A 20,282-nucleotide genomic window follows, 5' to 3' on the forward strand; every position below is an offset into this window, starting at 1 on the left:
CTAATATATATATTTTTTTTATTTTTTATTAAAGGGCCATTTTTTTTTTTCTTAGGGGTACAGGGGTCCCCAGGGGCCCAGAGATCCCCAGGGCCCGGGATGAAAACATATATATATTTTATTATTATTATTAAAGGGCACAGAGGTCCCCAGGGCCCCGGATGGCAACCCCCCCTTTTTTTATAAATGTTTTTTTTATTTATTAAAGGGCCCGGGATGGCAACCCACCCTTTTTTTTTTATAAATGTTTATTTATTTTATACATTTTTTTTATAAAAAAAATTTAATTTTAAATTTGTATTAATAATTTGTAAAGGGCCCCCCTCCCCTACTCAATTCGCGGCAGCCCCCCTCCCGCTTCTCAATTTCAAACGGCAGCACCCCCCCCCCCCCCCGGTTCTCTGCTCCAGGGGGCCCATGACTGAAGCTGTGTAAGGGGCCCCATAATTCCTGATGGCGGCCCTGCTGATGAGGGTTTTAGGAGGCCAGAGGTGTCCATGTTGCTCTAGGTGGGCAACAGAAGGGGACCAGAGATCCATGTGGTGCTTCAAGGGCAGGAACAGCAGAAAGTTGCTTCCTCCAGGCTGGATGACAGGAAAGAGCGCAGTGTGCGCAGCACTCAACCTCTCAGTTTTAGGCCTCATGCACACTGCACATTTTTGCAGCTGCTCCTAGGGGGGAGTCTGGTGTTTTTTTTTTTGCTGCCTCTAAATGCCCCTGCATGATAGCCTACGTATCCATGCAAATAGACTTTTAGCAGCGTTTAGTGGCAGGAGAGTTTAGAGGCAGGAAAAAAATAAAACATTGCCACTGCATCCAGGAGCAGCAGAGTTTGGGCAGAAAAAACATCTCTGACGACTGGAGAGACTCTGTAGGAGATCTGTCAGATCTCTGCAGAGAGACCACAAAGGGCAATGGTCCTTCTGATCTGAAAGTAGAGGACGGGTTGTTATACTCAAGCTGTGGCTGCTTTAAGAAAACAAGCCCTAAGATGTTGTACACTATATGGTCTGATGCAGTTGTAATGTATTTACCAAATTTAAAACATAGTCCAATGAGGCTTAAAACTGATTTTTAATACAACTTCTGTAAGTACCGGAGAGTGACTTGGTACCAGCTATGCAGTATCAGACTAGGAGAGAGAGGGGCAGCACTGAACGTCTGTCTGCGGCGGCGTTATCTGCCTGCCTGTGCTGTGCGATGGAACTGCGTACATTTCAGAATTGAATGGATAGAAAAGCAATTTGTTTGCAAGGCTTTTGATTGACTGGAGTTCAGCTTTAACACCTCAGCGCAGAAAATGGCATCAAGCCAGTTACCTGCAAAACAGTCAGAACGCAGGTATCCGATGGGAAGCCATGGGTTTACTTTCCATAATAATGAAATGTGTTAACAAGCCGGTTAGACCTAGAATGATTTATGCTAAGTGGGCTTTGATTGCTGGCTATTTTAATTTACAGATCACGTTGCAGGCAGAAGGGGACCCAGCTGCAAGTCACTGGGTTGGGCAGATTTCTCCCATGCAAATTCAGATTTCTATATTGGTGTACATAATAGTAAATCTGTCAGTCCCCTAATGGTACCGAACAGGTTATGGCACAACAGTGGAACCTAAACATGTCAATTGGAATAAATCTCTTCAAAAAGTAAAAAAAATAAAAAACAATGTAAATCAGTGCAGAGTTCTGGGTTTCACCATTATTTTTGTCAACCCCTCTCCCTTTGCGAAGATTCTTATTTCTTCAGCACAGATTACAGTCATAAGATAGTTAATTTACAAGGTAAGCTGGATTTATCTTCCTACCAGCATTCCGAGCTGTGGCCGCAGAAGAACGGGATCTGAAGCCAAAGTTTCTCTGGAGCACAGTCAGATCCTCCAGCTGCTACACATTCATCAAAGGTCTGGAAGACAGATAAAGATGTACCATTGGATATAAATTCTAGCAGAAAGCATAACAAACAGCTTCCCCTCTCTTAGAGGGGTCCTTTCTCCATCGACTTACATACCGTAATTTCTAAAAGGTAAACAGGTTAAATATCGACAGATGAACCTTCTGAATGTTTCAGAGATATACAGTCATAATGGCAGCTGTTTCATTATTTGTATCAGGCTACAAATGCTCCAGGTATGATTTATGATACGGTTACCAATAGCAATGCATCTGAAAGATGAAACCTGACTGGCTGCTACCAGCAAAAATGGTCCAAAAATTTAGCTATTGCCCTTAAAGCGGAGGTTCTGTGGGAAAACGTTTTTTTTTTTTTTTTTTAAGACAAATCTGCTGCTGTTCCTATACTAATTATGTTACTCACTAGTGCCGTTCTTGCAGCCGCCAGGATCCTCGTTTCCAAGAAAATAATATTTTATAAAATATTATGATGACATTGCCATCTTAATTGTGGGCTGAAGCCCTCCTGTACCTTCTTCCGGGATGCGGCGAATGCGGATCTCCCAGCATTCACCGCGTAATTCCGCGCATGCGCAGTGTTGACGGCGAGCCGCGCCGTCAACACTGCACAGTTACCATCACAACAGCGGGCGATGTCCTGAAAAGGACACGCCCCGCTGTGTCCATTACACTAGTGCTTCTTTATCAGTGCTTTGCAAATCATGTGACCCCCGCCTCCCGCGTCACGTGACAGCCCAGCTAGCGCGAGACCAGACGCCTAGCTATTTCTGAGGATGTGCTGTGATTGGCCTGCACGTCACTCCCTGGACACCATACAATCTGCTCCCACAATGCACAGAGCGGTTGGGGAATAGAGCGACACGCCCACTCCCCGCAGGGATGAATACCCGGAAGTGGAGCAGATTAGAGGTAAGGGAGCATCGTGGACACAAAATGTAAACGCCATCAATCTTTAATGGCCTGAAGTGTATAAATGCAGTAAACTTCGTTTTGAGGGTGAACCTCTGCTTTAAAGTCATACTAAAGTCTCAGTTTTTTTCATTTAAAAATATGTTACACTTACCTGCTCTGTGCAGTGGTTTTGCACAGAGCAGCCATGGATCCTCCTCTTCTTGGGTCCCTCCCCTCCTGCCGAATGCTCCTGCAGCAAGCAGCTAATAAAAACCTGTGTGAGCCCCCATTACTGCTCCCATGGCATGGTGGGCAATCAGCGGGAGGAGCCAGACACATCGGCAGGGGACTAGAAAGGAGGAGGATTGGGGCTGCTCTATGCAAAACCATTACTAAAAATAAAATAAAATGTGAGCCTTTACAATCGTTTAAACTTTACTTTAATTCCTTTTTTATTTTTACAAATTTAACAACAAAATCTTCCTAGTTGTAGCTAGTCTATATATGTTTGTTGTTTTTATATAAATATGAAACTGAATACCAGCAAGGCATTCATCCACCCGCCTCTTTGCCCCAGCCAATCAGAGGAAGCTTTGTATTCATTCATAGAGCTCCCTGTAAATGGCTAAACAATGCTCAGCCTTGCTCAACTTTTTTTCCCAGGAATAAGGACTCCACTGCCACGTACCATATGTAGCTGATGCTGTATACGATTTATAAAGCACTGACAGCCTCTGCATGCTGGACCAATGTAACTATGTTACCTCATCTGGAATATGCAGTTCAGTTTTGGGCACCAGTTCTCAAAAAGGATATTGGGGAACTGGAGAAAGTGCAGAGAAGGGCAACCAAACTGATAAGAGGCATGGAGGAACAGGAAGTTCCGCTTTAAGCACCCCTGACATGCCACATTTGACAAGTCATTTTTTGGGGGGAGCGGGCAACGCTGTATCCTGGCCTAGGCCAACAAGGCCCAGGCCTGGGGCAGCTGTTTGCAGGGGGGCAGCACGGAAAGTGTCCACGCTGGCTTGCGCTACACTGTTGGTGTAATGCAAGCTGTTTCTAATTTTGACTGTCCTATCATCCTGGACCACAAACCTTCCTCACTGTGCTATATGTTTTCTGCTGTACCATTGGCATGGTTATATCTTCTTAGTCCTCTCCATAAAATTATCAGAAATTTGTGCTTGAAGTAGAACTATAGGCAACACTTTTTTTTTCCCATTTTGGATAGAGTAAGGGAGGGTTATAGCCCCTGTCAATTTTTATTTTTTTACCATCCCTGTCCCATTGCAGAGATTTCCCTTCACTCTCTGCCCCATAGCTAAACAGGAAGTGAGAGGAAATCTATGCAAATTAAGGGAATCCATTCCCCCCCACCCGGGCATTGAGAACTAGTGTCCCCACTCGAAAAGGTCAGGGTGGGTCTTAAACAGAAAGGGGTGTGGCCTTGACAGGAAGGGGGTGGGTCATATTTAAATTAGGGGGTGCACGAGTTTAGTCAGGCCTAGGGCAGCACAAAACCTAAATACACCACTGGGAGCAGGTACCTAGTTTTGACAGATACCCAGTTCCCACTTCCGCTCGGGTGGAAGTTCTCCCCTCCCCCTCTGCAATCTTTTGGGACATGTCACAGGTCCCAGAAGCTTGCTCGACCATTCAGGACTCGCACTGCGGCTCTCACATGCACAGCGTGCACCCGGCGTTAAAGCCGCAAGCCGTCACAGACAGGTGCCCACACTTAGTAATGCCAGCGCTGAGGAGAGTGAGAGAAGCAAGGCTTCAGGATCGCTGGATCGTGGGACAGGTGAGTGTGTGTTTATTAAAAGTCAGCTGCTACACTTCTTGTAGCTGCTGACTTAATAAACACGGAAACGGCTGGAACTTAGTTTTATTAGTTCATTTGGACCAGCTTGGGCCAAACTAACTATTTAAACTTCACTAAAAGCTGGAAATCAGCTCTAAGGGGTTCGAGAACCAGAATTATGTGCAAACCCTATTAATAATGTATTTTTCAGCACTCAAAATTGTTTAATTCTATCACAAATTACCTTGTACACTCTTCTACAATGAGGAATCTTATTATGTCAGAGTTTTGTGCATCTTTGTTATTACTGTATTGGACACAACCCTTCCAGCAAAGTATATACTCTCCAGCATGACTATTACACATTTTAAAAGCATATAAAAAACAATATGTTCTGTGTTACCTTTTTATCTCCTTGCTTCCTCCTTCGTAGACCTGGCCTATAGTCATCTCCAAAACGCAGGAAGTAGTAGTATGAAACAAGCCTCTCTATAGGATCTCTAATTACATTGATATAAATTGGCTTCTTCTTGACTCCAAACCTGAAATTTAAAGTTGAAATGTTTACTAAAGCTGAACCATAATCATCTGGAGCATTTCATGTAATGCTGCTGGACATTTAAAAAAAAAAAAAAAAAAATATATCTGAAAAACACCCTGTGTTAATTCTTTACTTGTAATACAGACACTGGTCCAGGGAAGGGATTTAGGAAAACATGCTGCATTGTTTACGCCTGTAATATTGCTATAGATGAGATGGGGTACCAGTGGCTGCACAGTTCTAAATTACAGGGGCTCTGCATACCAGTGGCCAGACTTTACTCTTGCTTCTGTATACAAGATGTCAATAGGGGAAAGTGCAGGTGATTTAAAAATAAAAAATTATAACATAACTGGGTATCAAATATAAATATGACTCCATCAGGGAGGCTACAGGTCAACTTTAAGAGCAGTAAAGGCTAACTCCACTATTTGCATGATTCTAGATGTTACACCTGTATTTAGGTACACCGTATGTAGTTCTCAATGGAATAAAAGTGTGGTGGCCATTACATGCATAGTCCACTGACATTTTCTCCAGCTCTCCATAACAAAGTCTATCTCTATATGAACAAAGAGCTGGAGAAAGTCTAAAGAAGTCTGGCATTGTAACCACAATCCAATGATTGCAAAAATAAAAAAAGTAATTCCCCAAAAATAATAAATGCACTTTTTCCCTGCAAATACCCACTATTAGCCAGATTCAGAGAGACTTAGGCTGGCGTATCAGTAGATACGCCAGCCTAAGTCATAATTTGCGTTGGCGCTAATTTAATCGTATTCTGGTAACCAGATACGCTTAAATTAGGCTCAGATACGAGCGGCGTAAGTGTCTTACACCCTCGTATCCTAAAGTGTAATTTTTAGGCTGGCCGCTAGGTGGCGCTTCCATAGCGGTCGGCGTAGAATATGTAAATCAGTAGATACGCCTATTCACGAACGTACGCCCGGCCGACGCAGTGCAGATACGCCGTTTATGTAACGCATTAGCAGGCCTAAAGTTATTCCATCAAATAGATGGAATAGTAATGTTAAGTATGGCCGCCGTTCCCGCGTCGAAATTCTAAAATTTTACGTCGTTTGCGCAAGTCGTCCGTGAATAGGGATTTCCGTTGTTTACGTCCACGTCGAAATCAATAGACTCGTGCAGCGGACTTAACCGCAATGCACACTGGGAAATGTAGGCGCACGCTGCATGCGCAGTTAAAAAACGTCAATCACGTCGGGTCAAGCCTCATTATCATAAAACACGCCCCCTCAGACAAATTTGAATTAGGCGCCCTTACGCCCGCCCGCTTTAGGCTACGCCGCCGTAACTTAGCAGGCAAGTACATTGTGAATCATGTACTTGCCTCGCTACCTTACGGCGGCGTAGCCTAAATGCCTTAAGCTACGCCACCGCAAGTATGCGCTCGCCATCCTGAATCTAGCTATATATTATCAAAAGTATTGTGACGCCTGCCTTTACACACACATATGAACTTTAATAGCATCCCAGTCTTAGTCCGTATGAGCAGGCCCACCCTTTGCAGCTTTAACTCTTCTGGGAAGGCCAGTCAAGTTCCTTCACCCCAAACTCGCTCATCCGTGTCTTTATAGAACTTGTTTTTCACTGGTGCACAGTCATGTTGGACAGGAAAGTATCATTCCCAAACTGTTACCACAAAGCTGGGAGCATGCAATTGTCCAAAATGTCTTGGTAGGCCGACGACTTAAAGCGGTAGTTCCCCCTCCAAAAAAGTTTTACCCTTAGTCTGATGCTCATTTTGTCTAGGGGAATCGGCTAGTTGTTTTAAAATCGACGCTGTACTTACCGTTGTAGAGAGCGATCTTCTCCGTCGCTTCCGGGTTTGGTCTTCGGGGGTGGGCGTTCCTTCTTGATTGACAGGCTTCCGACAGGCTTCCGACGGTCGCATCCATCGCGTCGCGATTTTCCGAAAGTAGCCGAACGTCGGTGCGCAGGCGCCGTATAGAGCCGCGCCGACGTTCGGCTTCTTTCGGCTACTCGTGACGAGATGGATGCGACCGTCGGAAGACTGTCAATCAAGAAGGAACGCCCGCTCCTGAAGACCCATACCCGGAAGCGACGGAGAAGATCGCTCTCTACAACGGTAAGTACAGCCTCGATTTTAAAACAACTACCCGATTCCCCTAGACAAAATGAGCATCAGACTAAGGGTAAAACTTTTTTGGAGGGGGAACTACCGCTTTAAGAGTTCCCTTCACTGGAATTAATGGGTCAAGCCCAACCCCTGAAAAACAACCCCACACCATAATCCCCCCTCCACTAAATGATTTGGACCAGTTCACAAAGCAAGGTCCACAAAGACATGGATGAGCGAGTTTGGGGTGGAGGAAGTTACCTGGCCTGGTTGAGTCCTGACCTTAACCCGATAGACAACCTTTGGGATGAACTAGAGCGGAGGCTGTGAGCCAGGCCTTCTCGTCCACATCAGTGTCTGACCTCACAAATTCGCATCTGGCAGAATGATCACACATTCCCATAGACACACAACCTTGTGGACAGCCTTCCCAGATGAATTGAAGCTGTTATAGCTGCAAAGGGTGGGTCAACTCAATATCGAACGCTACAGACTAAGCTGGGATGCCATTAAAATGCATGTGCGTGTAAAGATAGGTGTCCCAATACTTTTGACAATATTGTGTATTTACATTTAGGTGGGCTTAGTCTTTAAACCAGTATCTAGATCAGGGATTCTCAAACTACGGCCCTCCAGCTGTTTCGGAACTACACATCCCATGAGGCATTGTAAAACTCTGACATTCACAGACATGACTGGGCATGATGGGAATTGTAGTTCCTAAACAACTGGAGGGCCGTAGTTTGAAGACCCCTGATCCAGATAGATTGATAGAAAGGTAGACAGCGAGCAATTGATTTAGAAATTGGGTGGAAATCATTAAATAGGCATTAAAAGTGGCCAATTGGATATGGCATGGGAAAAAAAAAGACAGCGACATTAGATAAAGAAAAGTTAATTTGATAAATTTTCCATACGGTTGAAATGATACTGCACAGAAAGCGATCTGAAATAAGATATTAACATTGATTGCTTCCCCCAGTTTAAACACTAGAGGGCACTGTTTTATAACATCTATAACTGGATTTCTGCTGAGAGTCTGAATCATCCTGCAGTGCATTGTAGCCCCCCTGAAGTAACAAAAGATTAGCTTACGACGGCACATTTGTAAGTCTCAGATGTGGTAGGAATCTACCATGCTGGGATAAGATTCGGAAAAAAAAAAAGGAAAAAAAGAGACAAAGGAAAATGGAAAATGAAGAAAATAATCCATACTTTGCAAAGTCCAAATAGGAAATGTGTCCATGGTAGAAGCCCGGTTTCATTTCCCTCCAGGAGCTTACATTCTTGACAAATCGCATCTGGGGAAAAAAATAAAAAAATGATTAGGATATCAATTTTGGGATTAGAAGATTGTAGCGGCCAGGCAAGATGCAAATGACTTATTACAGAATCTGGATCAGGCGGTATTACACGATGCATTGATGATCTCAAATAGAAAACATCAGTGGAAAGGAAAAGTGGAATGTTGCCGATGGCAACCAACCTCCAGCTTACATTTTCTGACATGGAGTGCATGCAAATAAGCTTTCACTGAAGGAGAAATGACTCCTGGGTAAATGCTATTGTTACACAGCAGGGCTTATGCATTTGTTTTATAGGCTTGCCATGTAAATGTATCATTTATCTAGGAGGCAGATTTCCTCTTGTAGAGATTTATTGATCAATAATTCCAAGAAACTATTGCCTGAAGTTTCCTTTCTTGTATTTCTTATGCCAGTAATGTCACTACTTTGGCACTTTGTAGGCTTATCAAACCTGCCTGCTCCTTGCTAACGAGGTTCAGCAGCGTAGTGCCTGTGATTTATTCAAGTCAATAGAGCCAACCCTGGGAAGCATTGTTCTTCAGCTTGGGGGGGTTTAGGGATAACATATAATCCTCTTTACCTTTAGTGGCATCATTTATTAGATATGCTGCTGAAAAATCTTGGCTCTCCCTGCTGTTCAGCGTCTGCCCACACTATCAGCCCCTGCACTTCGACTAAGAGTACTTCGCCCAATAGATATCAATGAAGATTTCCTGACTACCCAACATGTTACACCCCAAGCCTGACCATCAACATTCCCCAGGGTTTGCCCACGGGCCATCCTACCCCGCACAGCCACCAGGGACCCCACACAGCCAACGGGGACCCCACACAGCCAACGGGGACCCCACACAGCCACCAAGGACATTGCACAGCCACCAGGGACCTCGCACAGCCACTTGAGAAGAAAGGGTCGGGACAATTTTAGATGGAGGGGGGCGCCTGATTTTAGTCTTGCCTAGGGCAGCACAACACCAAAATACACCACTGCATACACAAATCTGTACACACACAAGGCTCTGGCACCTCTCTGTACAAAAACAGCCCCCTCCCTTTCCTTCACAGCCCCAACTTGTAAAGAAGGTCTTTCTACTTAGTGCCAGGTCGTTTTCACAAAGCTGACATGTTGCTGAGAAGCACAGTACAGATCACACGAACGGTGAACATACACATAGTAGCCAGAGGTGGCAGTAAAGAGCTTGATGTCTGAGCTTAGTGACACGAGAACAGCAGAAGCTGGGAGATCGTTTGTGTAATGCACAGCACGGCTCCCCTCCACCCGTCCTGCCTTCTTCTGGCATGGCTCCTTATATTTGTGACGGCTGTAGGTAGGCATCTCTTGCACCTTACAAAGCAATCTTGGCAAGCTGATCATTCCAGGTAAAGTGCCATAGAAAAACTTCTCTTTTTTTTTTTTATCTGGATTTTTTTACAACATGAGTCACTTGATTATAAAAGATATGCAGAGTTGTCCTTGCTGCCAGGTAGCCCATTTGCCTTACCGGGGCCAAAATCTGGCACTTGTGCATAAACCAGGTAACCTGCATTCACTGCTGGCAAGATGTGATGTTTGGCTTAACACCACTTGCCTACTGGGCACTTTTACCCCCTTCCTGCCCAGGGCAATTTTCAGCTTTCAGCACTGTCGCATTTTGAATGACAATTCGCTGTCATGCAACAACACTGTACCCAAAGTAATTTTTATAATTTTTTTGAGCTTTCTTCTGGTGGTACTTAAAGGGTCACTAAAGGAAAAATATTTTTTTGCTGAAATGACTGTTTATTGGGTATAGAGACATAAAAGTTAAGTGATTCCTTTTAAAAATGATTAAAAATTGAATTCAATCTATCATATAATGTGCCTCTAGTTTCACTTTCGGTTTTAAAGGTACATACATGAAGTTCCGGGTGAGAGGTGAGCCGGGAAGACTCACAGAACAAAAACAAACAAATCCAGGGCAGTGTTTTGTTTTTAAAATGAATCTGATTGGTTCTGAGGAGTTTTAGACACACCGTAATGACAGCTTAGACCACCGTGAAAATCTCCCAGTACCATGGTTATAAGGAAACAGGCAACCAGGAAGTGTGGAGATCACAGCAGAATTACAGCTACTTCAAAGCAAAAACGAACAATGAGGACATGAAACCAGTACTGCAGTAAGGTAAAGGAAGCTATTTAGCTAAAAAAAAAAAAATTCCTTTAGTGACCCTTTAATCACCACTGGGCTTTTAATTTTTTTCTAAACAAACGATAAAATACCGAAAATTTAGAAAAAGAAAATAAAGTTTTCCTCATTTAAAAACGTTTTATAACAGAAACAAAGTAGCGTATTTATTGGCGTAGAACACACCTTTTCCCCCTGAAAAAACTCAGAGGAGAAAGAGGGGGACGAGCGCCGCCGAAATCACAGAGCCGTCATGTCCTGTTTACTTGGCTCTGATGTCAAACAGATGTCCGGCCTTCGCCACCGGCATTGGACCAGTGTTCTGTCAATCACAGGAGCTGGTCCAATGGCGATGGCGGAGGTAGGACTGTGTATGTGACTGCCGACAGAGCCGAGTACTGTAAACAGAAGATGAGGGCTTGGTGATTCCGGCGGTGCTCGTTCCCCTCCTGATTTCCTGCACTACCTGAGAGATGGTGAGGCTACAAATAGGCATCAGGCTGCATTGGATGGGCACATATCAGGATGGATAGGGGAGTTTGTTTTGAATATAATAAAAATTAATTAAATAAATTGTGTTTTTCGTTTGTGATGCTCAAAGCATTTCTGCTACACATTGCACAAAAGCAAAAAAAATAAATATAAAAAAAATAATAAAAGGTTCCCGTAAGAAGTATTCAAAGGATCAGTATGCTTCCGTAATACCACAACCTCACAGCTTTTATTTACATCCTGGTGTGCTACTAGTAGCTGCCACTAGAAGGAGCTCTTGGGAGACCAGGAAAGGTTGCCCATCCGGTACATTGATGGGCACAGTGTAAAAAAAGGTATTGGGAAGCTGCAGGTTGCAGGAATCATCTATAAGGTAGAGCCCCAAGTAGCTTCATGGGAACACTGAAAAAAATACTGCACATTTACTGCAAAAAAAATAAAAAATCTACCAGAAATGCTCTTTTCAAGACTGCTTTGGTTTACCCTTAAAAGCCTATTCAATGTATCAAAGTGTAACTAAACCCGGGACCCTACATTCGCTATATCTGGTCTCCCACAATACACAAAACATGGTAATGCAATTGTTTTAATTAACTATGAACTACTAAATACCTTTTCTCATCAGCAGTATAAAACAGTCTTATGACTTCTATCAGTGTCTGGTGGAGCACTGGTTAAAGCTTGTAGAAGGCATTTTCATTCTCCTCTGACTGTCCTATGAGGCTGCATGACCCCTATCCCTCTGTCTCGATAGTGCCGATTGGCCCTGTGTTGATCACATGCACCCGTACACATGCAGAGTGCCCCACAGGCTCTGTACTGGCAAGAGATGGATTGGGGACAGTGAAAGAAGGGAAAGATCTGTGCATACAGGATCATACAGCCTTTTTAAACAATGCGGAGGATTAAAGTGCATGTAAACCCTCCAAACACCCAGTGAAGTGAAGTGAACAGCCTCAGGTGATACACAGAGATGAACCAAATCTCCCTACATAGGTTTTACATTTATATCGGCTGTCTTCACATTTATACACGGTTTAGAAAGTTCAGATCTGTTAGGAATTTGTCTCTGCTGGTTAACAGAGTGTGAAGCCTGGGCATTCAGCCAAGATAGCCAACATTGCTGATTGGAGGAAAGGCACACACCCCCTCTCCACATAGGCAGAAACTCTCAGGAGGTGTTTTGTAACCGGACCAGCTCCCTGTTAATCTATTTTAGCAACCTCCCCTGACAGAAATTTTAGGCTGCTTTTATCTGATGTGTCAGAGAATGTGTCAGGAGTTATCAGGCTGATAACAGAGGAACGGTTCAGGAGAGAGCTTTGGGACTTGGCTCGTTGAAGAGAGAACAAAATACTGCAGATATATGTGCCCAGCTCAAAATGTCATGAATTGGGTTTACATCTACTTTAAAAAGAGGAAGTAAACCCTCATATTTTTTTTTTTGACAAAAGAACCTGCAAGCTCATTATGAATTACTTACCTGAGATCGAAGCCCACGCAGCGGCCCTCGTTTGCCTCCTCCGACGCCGCCATGATACCCGGAGTGACTTCCGTGTATCGCTGCTCCGGCGCTGTGACTGGCCAGAGCAGGGGTGACGTCACTCCCGCGCATGAAGCCGTAGACATCGGTGCTGTAATTTTTTGCAAATATCTCCTAAACCTTTTAGGTTTGGGAGATATTTGTGGCACCTACAGGTAAGCCTTAATCTAGGCTTACCTGTAGGTTAAAGTGGTTGTAAAGGGTTAACATCCACTTTAACCCACTTAGGTGCCACAGTGAGTATAACAAACATGCTTTACTGTATATCCAGACTGATTGTGCTGTTGTGGGTTTATTAACACTAAGTCTATTTGCCACACACGTCTCTATTTTTACACTGTATACTGAAACAATTCCAGCTGTCATGTTCTCATTGGCAATGCTGAAACATGTCACAGGTAAGTAACTGCACTCAGCTGGTGGTAGTGTAGCAGCATGTTGGCCATTACGGCTCCTGTGAACACCAGCTGAGTTCAGGGCCGTGGGCTGCGACAAAGTGACTTGGCTCTTGTGTGGGAAATCTGCTTTCCTTACAAAACACAATCCTGGAAAATAAAATTAAAAAACGTGATTAGAGCACCTTCTAATGTATTTATTTACATCCTAAAATAATATGCAAAAGGTGTTGGATCTCATTTTGGGGACAGACTTACAAATAAAGCCGACATCATTAACATTATTACTCTTAAGCGGATGATGGAAAATCTGCGAGTTCCCAGAGAAGCTGGTCCAAGTTAATCGCATGTGGTCATTTTAAAGTGCTTTCCCTTTAACACATTAAATACTGCAATGTTTACTGACACCTAAGATTCAGGCAGCAACTCATTACTCTTCATGGAACGCTATTTGTTGCATCATGCTGCTCTTAAAACTTTAACAGTCTCGCCACAGTTGACACACATACAGTCATCAATCAACTTGGCGTGACTCATCTTTGCTGCCATTTGTCATCAGGATTTACATTTTACTTTTTTTTCTCCTTGCTTACTTTTTCCCATCCCCCTGTAAGTTTGCAGGCAGAAGAAATGTAGCACCATTACAGCCCCCTCAAAGGTGTGCCCCCTACAAAAATCAGTGCAAGGGCCCTATATATGATCTTCAGAAAAGGAACAAAGGACACAGAGATTGCAGTTAAAGCGGAGCTCCGCCGAAAAAAAAATATTAAAGGCCAGAAGCTACAAATACTGCAGCTGCTGACTTTTAATATTAGCACACTTACCTGTCCTGGAGTTCAGCGCCGTCCGCAGCAGAGGACGCGCGATCGCTCATCACTCTGCTGCTCCCCCCGCTATCCTCGAGGTGAGGGAACCAGGAAGTGAAGCGCTCCGGCTTCACTGCCCGGTTCCCTACAGCACATGCGCGAGTCACGATACGCCTGCCGATTGGCTCCCGCTGTGTACTGGGAGCCGAGTGTTCCCAGAACACAACGGGGGGACGGGAGGTGACGTCATGCCCGCAGTCTGCCCGAGACTGTGTGGCCGGAAGTGGCTGCAAATACCTGTCTTTAGACGGGTATCTGCACCCCCCTCCCCCCTGAAAGGTGTCAAATGTGACACCGGAGGGGGGAGGGTTACGATCAGCGGGAGTTCCACTTTAGGGTGGAGCTCCGCTTTAAAGTGGTAGCAAACCGCAGCCTTATAAAAAAAAAAAAAAAAAAAAGAAGGGCAAAGTTATAGTGGTGAGGTTTAGGGCTCATCTCAAGAGATACAAAGGTACTTGTATCTAACAGGTAGCAATCTGCTGACTTCTGTCTATTTCATGTTTTTTTTTTTAAACGCTTCAGCCCCAGACCATTTTGGTGATAAAAGACCAGGCCACTTTTTGCGATTCGGTACTGCGTCACTTTAACTGACAATTGCGCGGTCGTGCGACGTGGCTCCCAAAAAAAATTGACCTTTTTTTCCCACAAATAGAGCTTTCTTTTGGTGGTATTTGATCACCTCTGATTGTTATTTTTGCACTATAAACAAAAAAAAGAGCGTCAATTTAAAAAAAAAAAAAAAAAAACACAATATTTTTTACTTTTACTACTGCTATAATAAATATCCCCAAAAAATATATAAAAAAAAAAATGTCCACAGTTTAGGCCGATACGTATTCTTCTACATATTTTTTGAAAAAAAAAAAAAATAGCAATAAGCGTTGATTGGTTTGCGCAAAAGTTATAGCTTCTACAAAATAGGGGACGGTTATGGCATTTTTATTAATCATTTTTTTTTTACTAGTTATGGCGGCGATCAGCGACTTATCATGATTGCCACATTATGGCGTACACATTGGACACTTTTGACACATTTTTGAGACCATCGTCATTTTTACAGCAATCAGTGCTATACAAATGCACTAATTACGGTAAAAATGACACTGGCAGTGAAGGGGTTAACCACTAGGTGGCGCTGCAGGGGTTAAGTGTTCCCTAGGGAGAGATTCTTACTGTTAGGGGGCGTGGCTACCTGTGACATGTCACTGATGACCGTTTCTGATCACGGGAACGGTCATCAGTGACAGTATCACGAGGCAGAATAGGGGAATGCCTTGTTTACAAAGGCATTCCCCTGTTCTACCCGCACCACAATTGCGGGGCACACAGTGGGATGTGTGCCCACTGGGCGGCAAATTTAAAGGGACGTACATGTACGCCAAACTGCCTGTCTGTGCCATGTTGTAAATGTACATAATCGTGATCGGCCCCTTACTTGAATCTGTGATCACCTGAGTCTCAGTGACTCAGTGATCACAGTGTGCGTCGTGCACGCCATCCCGGAAATTCAGGTCTGTGCTGTAGCCGTCATTCGCTATATAGCGCGGACGCCAAGTGGTTAAACTTAAGCTTTAAAGTGGGAGCAAACTCCCTTGGTTGATTTGTTAAGTATAGGCAAGCCTATAATAAGGCTTACCTATAGGTGAAGTAAATATCTCTTAAACGTGCACCGTATAGGAGATATTTACTTGCGAAGCTACCGGTAACATCACCAGCACATGTGCTCTGATAGAACAGCAGGGGTATGCATGCACGGAAGTGACGTCATCACACCTCATCCAATCACAGGACCAGAGCCTGTCAACCAAAAAGGAAGACTGGGTAAAGCCCTATCAGTACTGTCAGCTCGCCAAAGGAGAGCTTCATTTTAGGGTAAGTTTCACATTATGTGCTAGTATGTGATGCATACTAGCACATTATAACTTTGCCTTGCAGGTTTTTAAAGGGAAAAAAATGGCGGTTTGCTACCACTTTAAATAAAACCATGAAACCTTACCTTACTATGCTAGATACCTGTGTATCTCTTAAGATGAGCCGCAAACCTTACCACCTGCATCCGGTGTTCACAGCCCTCAGCTTTCTTGTTTCTATCAGTTTTAATTAAGTTAACAAGAATTCTCTAAGCAACCATTCACACTTGAATGTAGCATACGCAAGCAATTTTGGGAGATTTGTGTACATTTTTAGTCCTGTATGTGAGCTTCTTTGGGGCATAATCACAAATTTTTGGCCTCAGACTTAAGGGGGTGCCTAAAAAACATGTGTAAGGGGAGCCAACAATACCCCATTTTTCTTCAAAAGTAACTTCTGTACCTTTAGGCGTAGATGTGACAAGACAATGTAAAATTATGGGGTTTGGCATGTTCAGCGTTAGTAGAGCTTCGAGCTTCAAGGTACTGTGTAAATTTTTTAGGCAGGTGTGAAAAAATGCTGTGAATTAAGAATACTTTCAGAAATAGAAGTGTTAATGGTTTATTTTTATCAACAAAATGGAAAGTAAATGAACAGAAGAGAAATCCAAATGAAATCAATATTTGATGTGATCACCCAGGGCCGGATTCAGAAAGAGATACGACGGCTTATCTCCTGATACGCCGTCGTATCTCTGAGTCCGGCCGGTCGTATCTATGCGCCTGATTCAGAGAATCAGTTACGCATAGATATCCCTAAGATCCGACAGGTGTAAGTGTCTTACACCGTCGGATCTTAGGCTGCAATTCCACGCTGGCCGCTAGGTGGCGCTTCCTTATTTTAATGCAAGGAATATGCAAATTAGTATTTATGCCGATTCAGAAAGGAACGACTGCCCGGCGCTTTTTTTTTTTACGTCGTTTGCGTTTGGCTTTTTCCGGCGTATAGTTACCCCTGCTATATGAGGGGTAGCTAATGTGAAGTATGGCCGTCGTTCCCGCGCAGAGTTTTGAATTTTTTACGTCGTTTGCGTTAGTCGTTCGCGAATACGGCTGGAAGTAATTTACGTTCACGTCGAAACCAATGACGTTTTGCGGCGGATTTTCGAGCATGCGCACTGGGATGTTTTCACGAATGGCGAATGCGCCGTTAAAAAAAACGTCAAATACGCGGGGCCATTCAAAATTTTAATAAAACACGCCCCCTACATCCCCATTTGAATTACGTTGCCTTACGCCGCAACACATACGTTACGCCGCCGTAACTAAGGGCGCAAGTTCTTTCTGAATAAAGAACTCGCGCCCAAAGTTAGAGCGGCGTAACGTATCGGATAGGGTTGTCCCGATACCGATACTAGTATCGGTATCGGGACCGATTCCGAGTATTTGCGGGAGTACTCGTACTAGCGCAAATACCCCCGATACCAATATAGAATACTTCCCCCCCGCCGCCGTCAACGTGACGCTGCATCCCGCCGCCATTCGCCGCATCCCCGCTGCCGCCGACTGTGTAATACGCCGGGAACATTACAGCTTTGAATAGCTGTAATGATTCGCACCGCGCATAGACACTCCCCCTCGCTCGGGTGAACTGTCCAATCCCGAGCGAGGGGGAGTGTCTATACGCAGCGCGGCGCCAATCATTACAGCGATTCAAAGTTGTAATGTTCCTGGCGTATTACACAGTCGGCGGCAGCGGGGATGCAGGTAAGCGGGACATGGCTGCATGGGGGGAGACGCTGGATGGGGGGAAGACAATGGCTGGATGGGGGGAGACGCTGGATGGGGGGAAGACAATGGCTGGATGGGGGGAGACGCTGGATGGGGGGAAGACAATGGCTGGATGGGGGGAGACGCTGGATGGGGGGAAGACAATGGCTGGATGGGGGGGAAGACAATGGCTGGATGGGGGGAGACGCTGGATGGGGGGAAGACAATGGCTGCATGGGGGGAGACAATGGCTGCATGGGGGGAGACAATGGCTGCATGGGGGGTGACAATGGCTGGATGGGGGGAGACAATGGCTGCATGGGGGGAGACAATGGCTGCATGGGGGGACACAATGGCTGCATGGGGGGACACAATGGCTGGGGGAATACATTGCTGGATGGGGGGTGACAATGGCTGGATGGGGGGATACATTGCAGCATGGGGGGAGACAGTGGCTGGATGGGGGGAGACAATGGCTGCATGGGGGGAGACAATGGCTGCATGGGGGGAGACAATGGCTGCATGGGGGGAGACAATGGCTGCATGGGGGGAGACAATGGCTGCATGGGGGGAGACAATGGCTGGATGGGGGGTGACAATGGCTGGATGGGGGGAGACAATGGCTGCATGGGGGGAGACAATGGCTGCATGGGGGGAGACAATTGCTGCATGGGGGGAGACAATGGCTGGAGGGGGGGAGACAATGGCTGGAGGGGGGGTGACAATGGCTGCATGGGGGGGTGACAATGGCTGCATGGGGGGAGACAATGGCTGCATGGGGGGAGACAATGGCTGGAGGGGGGGTGACAATGGCTGCATGGGGGGGTGACAATGGCTGCATGGGGGGGTGACAATGGCTGCATGGGGGGGTGACAATGGCTGCATGGGGGGGTGACAATGGCTGCATGGGGGGGTGACAATGGCTGCATGGGGGGTGACAATGGCTGCATGGGGGGTGACAATGGCTGCATGGGGGGTGACAATGGCTGGATGGGGGGAGACAATGGCTGGGGGAATACATTGCTGGATGGGGGGTGACAATGGCTGGATGGGGGGGTGACAATGGCTGGATGGGGGGTGACAATGGCTGGATGGGGGGGTGACAATGGCTGGATGGGGGGGTGACAATGGCTGGATGGGGGGGTGACAATGGCTGGATGGGGGGGTGACAATGGCTGCATGGGGGGGTGACAATGGCTGCATGGGGGGGTGACAATGGCTGCATGGGGGGTGACAATGGCTGCATGGGGGGTGACAATGGCTGCATGGGGGTGACAATGGCTGGGGGAATACATTGCTGGATGGGGGGTGACAATGGCTGGATGGGGGGATACATTGCTGCATGGGGGGAGACAATGGCTGGATGGGGGGAGACAATGGCTGGATGGGGGGAGACAATGGCTGCATGGGGGGAGACAATGGCTGCATGGGGGGAGACAATGGCTGCATGGGGGGAGACAATGGCTGCATGGGGGGAGACAATGGCTACATGGGGGGAGACAATGGCTGCATGGGGGGAGACAATGGCTGCATGGGGGGAGACAATGGCTGCATGGGGGGTGACAATGGCTGCATGGGGGGTGACAATGGCTGCATGGGGGGTGACAATGGCTGCATGGGGGGTGACAATGGCTGCATGGGGGGTGACAATGGCTGCATGGGGGGTGACAATGGCTGGATGGGGGGAGACAATGGCTGGATGGGGGGAGACAATGGCTGGATGGGGGGAGACAATGGCTGCATGGGGGGTGACAATGGCTGCATGGGGGGTGACAATGGCTGCATGGGGGGTGACAATGGCTGCATGGGGGGTGACAATGGCTGCATGGGGGGTGACAATGGCTGGATGGGGGGAGACAATGGCTGGATGGGGGGAGACAATGGCTGGATGGGGGGAGACAATGGCTGGATGGGGGAGACAATGGCTGGATGGGGGGAGACAATGGCTGGATGGGGGGAGACAATGGCTGGATGGGGGGAGACAATGGCTGGATGGGGGGAGACATGGCTGCATCTGTGGGGGGACATCGCTGCATTTGGGGACACATTTTAAAAAAAGTATCGGTATTCGGTATCGGTGACTACTTGAAAAAAAGTATCGGTACTCGTACTCAGTCCTAAAAAAGTGGTATCGGGACAACCCTAGTATCGGAGATACGTTACGCGGGCCGGACAGATACGCTCAGGTATCTGAATCCGGCCCCCTGTCTTCAAAATGGCATCAATTCTTCTAGGTAAACTTGCACACAGTTATGACGGAACTCGGCAGGTAGGTTGTTACAAACATCTTGTAGAACTAACTACAGATCTTCTGTGGATGTGTCTGCCTCAAATCCTTCAGTCTCTTCATGTAATCCCAGAAAGACTCAATGTTGAGATCATGGCTCTGTAAATGCCAAACCATGACTCCTTGTTCTTCTTTATACCGAAGATAGTTCTTACTGACATTGGCTGTATTTTTGGAGTGGTCATCCTTCTGCAGAATAAATATGAGGCCAATCACACACCTCCCTGATGGTATGGCATGATGGAGAAGTATCTGCTTGTATTTCTCAGCATTGAGGACATCTTTGATCTTGACCCAATATCCAACTCCATTTGTAGAAATGCAATCTTAAACTTGCAAGAAACCGCCACCATGTTT

At 45.8% G+C, this 20,282-nt stretch overlaps 1 protein-coding gene across 1 annotated transcript in view; it reads right to left on the bottom strand.

Annotated features, from left to right (window-relative positions):
- HS2ST1 (heparan sulfate 2-O-sulfotransferase 1) overlaps window positions 1-20,282 on the bottom strand; it is a 252,431-nt gene that overhangs the window by 28,308 nt on the left and 203,841 nt on the right. The window contains exons 3-5 of the mRNA XM_040360084.1: window positions 8,466-8,551; window positions 5,012-5,150; window positions 1,805-1,902 (exon numbers count right to left, since the gene is read on the bottom strand). Of these exons, the coding sequence (XP_040216018.1) occupies window positions 1,805-1,902; window positions 5,012-5,150; window positions 8,466-8,551 (323 nt within the window). The remainder of the gene's footprint in view (window positions 1-1,804; window positions 1,903-5,011; window positions 5,151-8,465; window positions 8,552-20,282) is intronic.

The sequence above is a fragment of the Rana temporaria genome, chromosome 7, assembly GCF_905171775.1.
Source record: "Rana temporaria chromosome 7, aRanTem1.1, whole genome shotgun sequence".
NCBI lineage: Eukaryota > Metazoa > Chordata > Amphibia > Anura > Ranidae > Rana > Rana temporaria.